At 34.4% G+C, this 12,158-nt stretch overlaps 1 protein-coding gene across 2 annotated transcripts; it reads right to left on the bottom strand.

The window, feature by feature from the left end:
* Positions 1 to 2,302: 2,302 nt before the first annotated feature.
* On the bottom strand, positions 2,303 to 11,874 carry LOC130654185 (uncharacterized). 2 transcript variants are annotated; one of them, XR_008984359.1, is made up of 5 exons: positions 10,587 to 11,874; positions 4,833 to 5,031; positions 4,540 to 4,721; positions 3,501 to 3,932; positions 2,303 to 3,208 (listed from the first exon to the last, which is right to left on the bottom strand). XR_008984359.1 is itself a non-coding variant. In XM_057456726.1 (4 exons), exons 2-4 carry the CDS (start codon positions 4,999 to 5,001, stop codon positions 3,864 to 3,866), a joined length of 420 nt encoding a protein of 139 aa, XP_057312709.1. In that variant the 5' UTR covers positions 5,002 to 5,031; positions 10,587 to 11,874; the 3' UTR covers positions 2,303 to 3,863. The 2 variants fall into 2 exon arrangements, 1 of the variants encoding a protein (XP_057312709.1); XM_057456726.1 differs by having other exon boundaries at positions 2,303 to 3,932.
* Between the last annotated feature and the right edge of the window lie 284 nt (positions 11,875 to 12,158).

The raw sequence follows: 12,158 nt of genomic DNA, 5'->3' as shown, positions 1-12,158 counted from the left end.
AAAGAAGTAAACATCTCCCAGATGTTCTTGCCAATGGTATAGAAGCATCATTGCGACATTGGTATCATCGACCACTGCTACAACGGCTTTTGGTTGCTGTTTTTTTCGGCTTCTTTTAGTGCTGTTGCGACGATTGTTTTATCAGCATCACTTTCACAAATTTTCACTGTTTGCCCGTCTTCCTGAAATTTTATGCTGATATGCGTGATGAAACGTGTTTTGTTATCTTCGTTACTGAAAAAGCTCTCTTGGGTAAAAGAAACTTTGTTAAAAGCAACAACATTAACAATAGGGCATCGTTCTCCACCACCTGTTCGTCGCATGTGCTCATTTGATTTCGCGCTAGGACCAACATACCCATCAAAGACAATGGGGCAAGATTTATAGTGCTGTGGAACGTAACTAACGTAAACTTGCGATAGTTCATCAAAAGTAAAATTTTTGATCCAACGAACTCTATGCAATAGCGCTCAACCATCGACTAGGAAAAGAGGATCAATTTTCAATTGACTTTTCCCACTGCTTCATCATATTTCATCGCAGCTTTACGTAATGAGGGCTTGTTAGGTTTTCTCATTAAGCCATGTTTAAAGAGGGACATCGGCTCTTGTGTTAGTGTGAAAGCAAAAAATTATTCGATGTCTTCTTTTTCCCCTTGCGCTATGGCTACTAATTGTGTGAACAGCATCGTTGGATTGACTAATGACAGATTCTTTATTCAATTGGACTTTGGATTTCAAGATAATGATGGACTTAACATTTTTACTTCCGCTTGATTGTGCATTCAACTATTGAAAGGTTGTCCCACCTTGCTTGCATCATTTCTTCGATATCTTCAGTCATTTCACAGTTGATACCATCATTTTCATCAGCCGTTTAAAAAAAGCGAATGAAAATTTGTGTCGGATTTCTTTGCTGTAGCCAAAGAAATCCGACACAAATTTTCATTCGCTTTTTTTAAACGGCTGATGAAAATGATGGTATCAACTGTGAAATCTATTAAAAGGGGTAAATGTGTCAAAGCTCTATATCATTTTTTTCCAGGTTAGTGTGTTTATATATTATATTATACATATATTTCAGCATAACGAAGAAAATTTAAAAGCGCAGGTATGAATTATTTTCATCTCTAAGTGAGAGTATTCAGCAAGCTTTTTTCGTAGTTGCTCTAGCAGGACACAAGTCATATAACACGCTGTGATGAAGATGGTGAAGATGATAATAAAGTGGAACTAGAATTATTGAATTAGCGTTTCTTTGTATCAAAACGGAAAAAACTCTTAGTGAAAAAGTAAACTGTATTAGTGATTTTAGTGATTTTTCATTAACAGCCCAGGACTCAATTAAGCTGCTCCCAGTTCGTTTAAGTGTCCACCCTAAAAGTTCCAAAAGTCAACGGCGCTTAATCGGTCATTTATGGTATTTTAAACTCCAAGAAATTAGAAATTACAATCCAAAGACCTACTTATTTATGGCTCCCCCTTCACCTGAATAGGGTTGGAAATAGACCTACTCGCGCAGCTTTAATTAGTTTAGAGGAGAATAAATTATAAATAGATAGATTGCATAAGGTTGCACAACAATTTCCAATTTCCAATTTTTGAAATTAATCCCAGTGGGCACTTCAACGTTGAATCAACGTTGAAAAGACGTTGCTTGCGACGTTGAAAAGACGTTGATTTTACGTTGCAAATGAAAGTTTTTTTGACGTCTTTTTCCGACGTCTATTCAACGTCGGACATCAACGTCTTTTCAACGTTGAAACAACGTCTCGCAACGTCTTTTCAACGTTGAAACAACGTCTCGCAACGTCTTTTCAACGTTGAAACAACGTTGCAGGACGTTGTTTCAACGTTGAAAAGACGTTGATGTCCGACGTTGAATAGACGTCGGAAAAAGACGTCAAAAAAACTTTCATTTGCAACGTAAAATCAACGTCTTTTCAACGTCGCAAGCTACGTTGAAACAACGTCCTGCAACGTCTCTTCAACGTTGAAACAACGTCTCGCTACGTCTTTTAAACATTGAAATAACTTCTCGCAACGTCTTTTCAACGTTGAAAAAACGTCTAACAACGTCTAATCAACGTCGTTTGGAAATGCTCTCGCAACCGTTATTCAGCGTCTTTTCAACCTTAAGAAACAGACAAACTTGACCGAATCAAATCATAATCGCCATTGTGGCTTCAGTTTTATATGTCCATAGTTTACATGTCCATGTATCTATTCCCTAGCATGATTCCGACGCTTATATTTGTGTTACGTTATTTGTACATGGTTATTGCGAAAAAGAAATAAAATCATTTCTACGATATGTCATTTTTTTATTATAAACATCGGCAGTATATACAACTTCTCCGCTGAAAACTTCCTAAATGAAACTTAACGGAGTTTTATAATACAAAATATAAAAACGATATTTCAAGTATTCACAACTGGTACTATGTGAGAATCTCCAGCGTTCCAACCCAATGCAAAAAATGTAACGCAGCAATGACGAGGTTGTTAAACGTGCAGTATTTGCAAATTTATAGCTGCGATTTCATGTGCCAGGCACGCCTCCTGATAAGGCAGCCTGTTAGTATGCTCAAATCACCTAAAGTGTCAAGCAAAACTGTTGCACCGAAGTCTTTAATCAAGCATTGGTTAGAGAAAAAGTATGTTTTCTTAATGAAGTCAGAGTTGAATACAAGGGTGTTTGTTAAGGATACCAGATGCGAATAAATACGATCATGATGCTATACTTTATAAAAAGTGTGAAAAGCCACCGTCCTCACCAGGTGCAAGAAGTCCAGGAATCGAGGTTGAAAATTACAATAAAAATATAATGAATATTATATTAGCACTGTATTTCCTTAAAAAAAGCACCCACTCATGCATATTCCATACTTTTACTAGTCACAAGTCCGATCTCTAGTAGAAACACTAAAAATTGTTGAGCTAAAATCACTTTAACATTTTGCCATTCTAATTTTCTGCCACCCAATCAAAATTAATATAAGCTAGAAGAATTTATTACGGCGCTTGAAAAATTTATAATCCTCTCTGATATAAAAGTTGTAAATTATTTAAAAATTAATCGATTTAATTTTCTTCGGCATTAGTTCTTCCCGCTCCTCCACATCTATCAGGTGCATATTTAAGGATTGATGCCGTACACGCACGAACTTCTCCTTCTGTCGCATTCTTTTGATGTTTGATAACAGTTTCTACAACGTAACAAAATTCTTATCACATATTGATGGAGGTAGTTTACAGTACAACAGCTGGACAAATAGATTTCCTCAGATTAATGTGTATTTTTCCCCCTGAACGTCGACCCCTCGAAATGGCGGGAAAAACTTAATACAAACTTGTCGGTTTGGATTAGCACTTTAATAAGAGCTATTGTATTTATTTGTACATATTTTAACCGACAATAAATAAATTAACAACAACAAACTAAAACGCTTACAAGCACATATATAAATTGAATATTAGGAATAGGATTTTTTTACTAACCGACAACAGCTTTATATAAGTTCATCCTTGCAAACCCAACCTTTTCACTTTTTCCCTTCCCTTTCATGTTGAGTGCCGACATTACTTCATTATTCATGATTCTATAATGAAAGTGGAATAAAAGTAAAACAATCGACATCGTAAGCGCATTTAATATATAGTTGCGAGTCCATTAGGCTGCGGGGCCGCATTCCGTAAACTATTCATTCAATTAAATAATTCTTGGACCTCGTGCACGATTTTTTTATGGAGAAGATGAAACGAAGCATGTGGGCACAACAAAGTGATTTTCCACTACCACTGTAAACTACACAACAAAGGTTAGTACATTTTAAATTCTCTAAGGGGTACTTATGCTTTGACTCACTTTAACAGAACATTTTTCACATTTTCGCGAATTTTTGAGCCACCAACTCTTGATAACTGGGATAGCTGTAAAATGAAACATATATCAATAAATATATTTCTAGCTACAGGTGCACACAAACACAAAAGTAGAAAAGTAGTATTTAGCTAGCTATAGTTGTTTCCAGGAGGGACAACAAAGGCAGTTCTTTAAGCTGTGTTCACACTTCATTAGAAGTGTAAGAATTCTCAGATCCAGGTTAACATTATCAAATTTTGAAAAAGAAAACAAGGAACTTTTGAGAAAAATGAGTGGCATATTTGGATTTATCAGCAAAAATTATATAACATAGGAAATTTAGAATACCAAGAGATTATTAGAACAGGATTTATTGTAATTTAAAGTTTTTAAATTTTATAAGAGTTAAAAAATTTCACTGCAGTTAATTTGTGTGGTCATTTCTTCATACAACATCAAAAGTTTGGCAGTTGTACTTAGTGTATAAACTTGAAAATTTGCATGTTTCCATAAATTTTGATGCTGAATTTAAATATGTTGGTCATTTTTGTTAAAAATGATCAGAAAATTCCAAGCATGTTAACCCGGATCCGAGAATAAGTGAACATGCTGTCAGGCTAAATAGTGTGTTTCATGTATCCTTTGGGAAAAAATGAATGTAAATGTTTAACTGACCAATCTATCATAGTTTGACTTGTCTTTTAATGTCTCCTCAAACTCTATTAGCTCTTGAACACTCTTTAGCAGTTCAAATGGCTCCTGTGGTTGAGCTGTGTCCGGCTCTGCTGCTTTTTCATTTTGTCTTCCCAACAAATTCCTGATATCGGTTAGGAGATACAATACCCTCTTCTGAAACTCTAAATCATAATTGGATTTTTTATTTACTAAATATATATATACCATGTATTTCAGTGGGATATTTTAAACATATCTATTTTATTGAATCCTGCTTTGTAATTACAACTTACTTCCTGTCGACATAGGAAAGGGATCGTTTCCAGAACTTCCACCTGCATTCTGTGATCCAGATGGTGTTTGTCTTACTGGACTGACATGCTTCCTCTTTAAACTATTTGGTGGTGTATGTGTTGGTGTTGTGTTTTGATGTTGTATCAATGGTCTGACTTCTGGTGACATGATGGATGAGTCTGTAAGCACATAAAAAAGGTATTTAATATCAATGTTGTATTAAGGGTATAAAAAAGTGCGAGAATAAAAGCGTGCAAAATAAAAAAGTGTGAAACTTGTTATCCCATGAAAACACTAAAATCGCACTTCCTAAAAATGTTGCCGATTAACACTAATTAATTCCGCCCTAATCTAAAAAAATTGAGGGACTAAAATTAATCCCACACTTTTTTTATTTTCACACTTTATACCCTTAAGGTATATAATATGCCTTATGTACTAATCTTTGTGCATATTAAATTCCACATATTTGTGCTTAAAGAATGTACATGTATATACAAATAAGAAATCTGTTTTGAACATTTTGTAAAAAAATTATGTAAGCACTTACCAGAGTCTTGAGCATCATCTTCTATATGTCGATATGTCATTGGTGGTTCACTTGGTATTGGTTTTTCTAAAAGTTTTCATTTTTGCATAAAAAAATCATAGCAACAGTGCTTTTCAAAAATAAATGTTTGAAAACTTTGAACATTTCGAAATACACAAAGTAAAAACGTAACAAGCTTTTACGAATTGCATAAAAATTGCATAAAAATTTCTGGAATACAAAATTAATCATACTTTTTGTAAACAATACATCACAAGACGGCGAGCTTTGTTTTTTTGTGATGACTTCTTCGTCATCCGTTTCTGCCTCCGTGAAATCAAACTCCTCACATAGTTTTCTATCTGTAAAGATAATATATAATGGTTCTGATACATGATTAGTTTTTTTTAAAGTTGTATTTGACTAATTAATTGAAGTAAAGCCACTTAGCATCGTACCTCCTGTAATTTTAACTCGGACTAGTGGAAATTTGTGCCATAATGCTGTAGGTTCTTTTAATTCTGCAGCTGCCTTCTCGACATTCAAAAAACTTGGCCAGTAGACTAAATTATTTTTTATCCAAACTGTTGGTATTGTACCTTCTTCTTCTTGTTTGTTTTCCAACCATATTGCTCGGCTCCAACTCATTTTATTCAAATATAGCTAATATAAAACAATGGTTACTCAAGGGAATTAAGGATTTAAATATTGACTTAACATGACAAGATCAAATACCGGATTGTAAGACTGTCGAATGAGGCATGAAGTTGGCTGATAGAAAATCTCAATCTTTTTCCAGCTCTTTGCAATAATTACAAGTTTAATAACTAAGTTTTAACCTAATTTGTATATATACATAATACTAGTGGTGTGTGCAGGTCTCTGGTATAAAGCAAGTAGTGATCACCAAGTTAATTTTCTTATTTTTGTTATAATTTTAGTGTAAGAATTGTAATTTATCAAGCAAGCAAGCACTCTATTTTTTAATAGAATTCCACAGGTGCACAAAATGTATTGAAGGAACCTTCAAGCAGACAATACAATCATAAGTTTTCAATCCTCTACGTTTATTTATCAGCATTTTCACTTCTGCATAGTTATGAATGTCTTTCAAGTACTTAAATGTCACAATTTTTTGCGAATCGATCGAGTTCAGATATTTCGCGGGATTAAATTTTAGTCAATATGCCTTTTTCATGAAAAGTTGGATTTTTTAAGTCAAAACAAATTAAAAGAATTTACATGGGCTTTGGAACAAAACATGCAGCTTTTTAAATATGATGATTTATAACTAAGAATTACTAAATACTTGATATTTAGCTTCAGCTATATATTTTTTTGTCACAATGTTTTCGAATAGATTGCTATAAATGCTTGCATATGCCAGGCACGCCCTCTTATAAGGCAGCCTGTTAGCATGCTCCAACCACCTGTATGTGTCAAGCATAACTGGTGCACATGAAAGCAAAATAGCAAAAATTTTAAATGGTTATTGAATCAAAAGTTATATCTTCAAATAGATTGCTATAAGTATGCTTGCATGTGCCAGGCACGCCCTCTTATAAGGCAGCCTGTCAGCATGCTCCAACCACCTGTATGTGTCAAGCATAACTGGTGCACATGAAAGCAAAATAGCAAAAATTTTAAATGGTTATTGAATCAAAAGTTATATCTTCAAATAGATTGCTATAAGTATGCTTGCATGTGCCAGGCACGCCCTCTTATAAGGCAGCCTGTCAGCATGCTCCAACCACCTGTATGTGTCAAGCATAACTGGTGCACATGAAAGCAAAATAGCAAAAAATTTAAATGGTTATTGAATCAAAAGTTATATCTTCAAATAAATTAGTAAACGTATGCTTGCATATGCCAGGCATGCATTAATTTCGCAAATCAGTCAATGAAAATTTTTGGGAGACTTAATTTCTCGAATGCAATGCAAATTCGCAAAAAATTCTGACAATAAATATATATGTAGAATAAAATATAAATATTTTATTGTTTTGTTTTTACATAGAGTGCTCAATAAAAATCGAGCTGAATAATATATAAATTATTATAATCTACTGAGTTGAATAAGCAATTGAGACAACAAAGGTCTCTCATGTGGTTTGTTTTTTAACATGTTTGTTGCAATCATCAAAAGCTTTTCTGATGCAACATGTTTAGCAATACTTTCAAAGTTGTATCCCAATGTATATACATCTGTTTCACAGGAGACATATGAGCCAGGTACATTGCGCAATTCGAATGCCAGGTGTCTGTGAATGGTGTTGTATCTTTGATGCTTTTCAATATACCTTTTAATACAATTGGCCCTGTGAATAGTAAGAATTGTCTAAATTCTGTGGCCTTCCATCTGCAGAATTCGTTCAGTGATCGTGGTTGACGAACAAATTCAGATGGAAGTGTACCATTTAGCTGAACCAACTTGCTGGAAATTAACGTTATTTGATTTCTGGATAATTTGCATAGTCTTGGACCATCTTTAATCAGGAAATTCAGTAGACGTTTAACGACCCCTAGACATACCAAATGCATGTAATCTAAAACAAAGTCTGTAACACAACATATGTTATACTGTATCAGGGGGCTTAATTTGAGCTGGTGTTTTTTGTACTCATATTTTAGAAAACCAGCGTCAGTACGGGGATTTTTATCAATGTCATTAAAGATTATCCGACCTTCGATATACTCTCCAGCAACAGTACAACGTTCACAACCGTCGTATCCTGTATGGCCTTTTATGCCTTTTAAAAATTGCCTTGCTGGGGCGTCGCAAGTGAAAAAGTGCAAAGCCACTCGTACATCAATATCATTTACGATCATGGTATCACTTCGAAGTTTATGCAGCTCTTCCAGAAATTCATGGCAAAAGTATTCAACAGGTGTTGGTTTGCTATTGCCACAAAAAAGTGCTATCACAAATGGTGTTGCATATTCAAATTGACCTAGAATTGGCCAAAATTGGGTGCTTGATGACTTATATAAAGGTATTCCATCTATATTTATTGCAAGCTTGATATATTCTGTTACGGTGATGTTCGGATTGTTAAGAAGCATTCGTCTTATTCCATTTTCTATGCCCAAGTAAACATATTTTCCCGCACAGATTGAATCTGTGTTCACGTTTCTTGGTGTCTTGAGAAGAGTGCGACTATCTTTTGGGAGAGTATGCCCATTTTTTCTCAAGATGTCCAAAAGTTCATTAACAGAATTTCTTGTAACTCTATTTCGCACTGCCCATGACGCAAGTTCTTCCGATAATGTGATGTTTCCCATTGCATCACTTAACCACTCTTCATCACTACTACTGCCACTGTCATTTACAGTATCAGTTGAGTCAATATCACAGTCCATGCTACATGAATTGCTTTCAATGTAACACTCTTCAAAAATTTGATTTCCCCCTTCCCTGTGAGTTTCAACTGCATCATCGCTATCACTGCTTCTTGCAAGTTTGTTCACTTCAGCAATATTTTTTCTGTATCTTTTCAAATATGCCATGACACTAAAAAATATTTTATAATGATAAAACGTTTTTATATCATTTGATACCTAAGGGCAGAGATTTTGGTAGAATGAAAATTTGGCGGTGCCTGCCAAATTAAATTCCCCGCCAAAATTAACTTTTTCGCCATCCGCCAATTTTTTCGTGTTGCTACTGTACAAGAGGATTTCAATGGACATGCTTTTAGTATTGACGACGAATGACTTTTTTTTTATCTAAAGTTGATGGTTATTAATGTAAACAAGATGCAGGCGCTGCATAAACTATCTCGCTATTAAAAATGCACAACTATGAAACATCGACAATGCGACCCAATTCTACAATTTCTGCTAACAAAAAATACAGCCTATCATTCATGGTTACAGTGGCGCGATTGAAACGTTTATGGTCTTAAACGGCATTTAGGTGACAAAAAATTAACACTTTGATGTCACTATCATGTTCAGTATACCTTTTTTGTTAACTGTGCCAAATGTTGTCGAAAATAAAGTAGTTTTAATTTTTGGGCTAATTTTGGCCTAAAATGACATTTAGGTGACAAAAAATCCAAATTTTGAAGTTACCATCATGTTCAGCATACTTTTCTTGTTAATTGAGCCAAATTTTGTCGAAAATAAAGTAGTTTTAATTTTTGGGCAAATTTTGGCCTAAAATGACATTTAGATGACAAGAAATCCAAATTTTGATGTCACCATCATGTTCAGCATACTTTTCTTATTAACTGAGCCAAATTTTGTCGAAAGTAAAGTAGTTTTAATTTTCGGACCAATTTTGGCCTAAAATGACATTTAGGTGACAAAAAATCAAAATTTTGATGTCACCATTATGTTCAGCATACTTTATTTGTTAACTGTGCCAAATTTGGTCGAAAATGAAGTAGTTTTAATTTTCAGACCAATTTTGGCCTAAAATGACATTTAGGTGACAAAAAATCAAAATTTTGATGTCACCATTATGTTCAGCATACTTTTTTTGTTAACTGTGCCAAATTTTGTCGAAAACAAATACCAATTTTGGTCTGAAACGTCATTTAGATGACTTCTAAGTACTTAGAGAGTTTAGGTACGAAGTTTAAATCTGTGACGTTGCAATTGACCATTTGGGACATAGTTAGCCAGTTACGAGTTGGAAACCAATACTATCCTCGCAGGCGAGATAGTAAAAACTAATGTTGTCACATGATTTACAAAGAAACAAACAATCTTTCATATTTTTAATGAGTTTTACGTTATCCGTCAAATTAAATTCCCGCCAAAATTAATAAATTTTGTTCTCCGCCAAATTTAATTTTTTTTGTTATCTGCCAAATTTTCTTCCCGCCAAAATTTTTGGATTGCAAGTATGTGTAATGTACTGTAAAATAATAAAAAAAGCTGGAAATACAAAATAACAATACCAGGCTGGAACATTAAAAAAGTAAGACCACCTCAGCCTGGGCATTATATCCATTAAATATTTTTTGAGAAATCTAGCTAGCATTGTTTTTTTAGAGATAAGTCTCTGGAAATAAATTTTTCTTACATTCTGAAGAATCCCCATCTCTCTTGTACTGAAATGTCGACTTGTTGACATGCAGACAAATAACATCACTTCGGCAATTTTTTGCCGACATGGAAAAATTTGATTTAAAATAATTTAGGGTCAAACGATTTATTTCTAGAATGTGTCAAATAAATATGCGTGAAAATTTTAGCTAACTTTTTCTTTCTTTAGATTCTGCTACGAATGCTACCGAAGCAAAGTTTACGAATTAGCATATGCTGTACAGAAATACTTTACTCACGTCTGTGGTTCTTCGCCCTTTTCGCCTTGTGAGTTGATACGAACTTCTTAGGGGCTTAGGCGCGAATTTCCTCATCGAAAGTTTCCCGCCAATGACTAGGAGGGATATTACATGCGACAAAGTAAAGGTTTAAATATGTGAAAGCGAAGTAAATAAACAGTTATTATTGTATTATAAATTATAATTTGACAAAATGGATTGTATTTTAAATGTCTCACATCCATAATACAAGTTGAAATATTTGTTTCTCTCAAAATACGAGGACAAAAAACCCCCTGATAAATATTACAAAAAATAAATCGAACGTTTGGTACGCTCTGTTGAAAAAAAATCCATTGAATGTTTTGTGTACATTTCATGTTTGTGTTCATTCATTCTCTGATGTTATGTCACAAAAGTTTTAACATAGCATAAGAGAATGAATGCACATTCGGCTCTTATGTAAAAAAGTACATAGATGCGGCTGTAAAGTTGCAAACAAATGGTAATATTTTGAAGTAGTAAAACTGCAGTAAAATTAGCGATATATATGAAAAACAACATAACGTCGGCATTAATATATCCAATCGCTGACAAATTACAAAAAAATTAAGTAAAACGTGCGTTCTTTATTTCTAGTTTATGACGATCTTTAACAAACACCGAGTACGCTTCGTTATTTTGTTGGACAGTTTGGAACACTTCTATGAACGTCTGTTTGAGATATAACTTTGCAGGCCAGTGTGAGACGAACTAAAACAAATAAGATTTGAACGGAACAGATTCTCGGTAAAAAGTTAATTTGGTGCAACGTTGAATAAACGTCGATAAGACGTCGGTTGAATCAACGTTGCAGTGCAACGTTGAATAAACGTCGATAAGACGTCGGTTGAATCAACGTTGCGGGTGCGACGTTGAATAGACGTCGGTTGAATCAACGTTGCGGGAGTGACGTTGAATAAACGTCGATAAGACGTCGGTTGAATCAACGTTGCAGTACGACGTTGAATAAACGTCGGTTTTACGATCGTTGAAACAACGTCTTTTTTCGACGTTGTATCAACGTTGATATCACGTCGGTTGAAACAACGTTGTGGAAACGACGTTGAAAAGACGTCGATGATGCGACGTTGTATTCATGTCGGAGGGCAACGTTGAAAAGACGTTGAATTTACGTCGGTTGCATCGACGTTGCAGACCCAACGTTGATTAGACGTTGAAGGTTGGTTGCGACGTCGCGACCAGAATTCAACGTCTAATCAACGTTGAAAAGACGTCGTGTGCCCACTGGGATAGCTTTTTCGCATTTTTGTCTTTTGGTATTTTTCTATTCTACACCATTTTCAAAATGTGTAATTCTCTAACTCTTAGAATCCTAGATATTGGTAATAACTTAAAACTACGTTAACTATCTAAGAAATTCCTGCAATTGGTAGAATAAAAATTTTCTTTCGATTTGGTCAGGTAAACCAATCTCGTTAACAGAGCCTGTCACTGTTACTGTATGCCTAAAATTAACAAGT

This window comes from Hydractinia symbiolongicarpus, chromosome 8 (genome assembly GCF_029227915.1).
Source record: "Hydractinia symbiolongicarpus strain clone_291-10 chromosome 8, HSymV2.1, whole genome shotgun sequence".
Taxonomy (NCBI): Eukaryota; Metazoa; Cnidaria; class Hydrozoa; order Anthoathecata; family Hydractiniidae; genus Hydractinia; species Hydractinia symbiolongicarpus.
The sequence above is the reverse complement of the archived record's forward strand: the minus strand, read 5'-3'. Positions and strand labels throughout refer to the sequence as shown.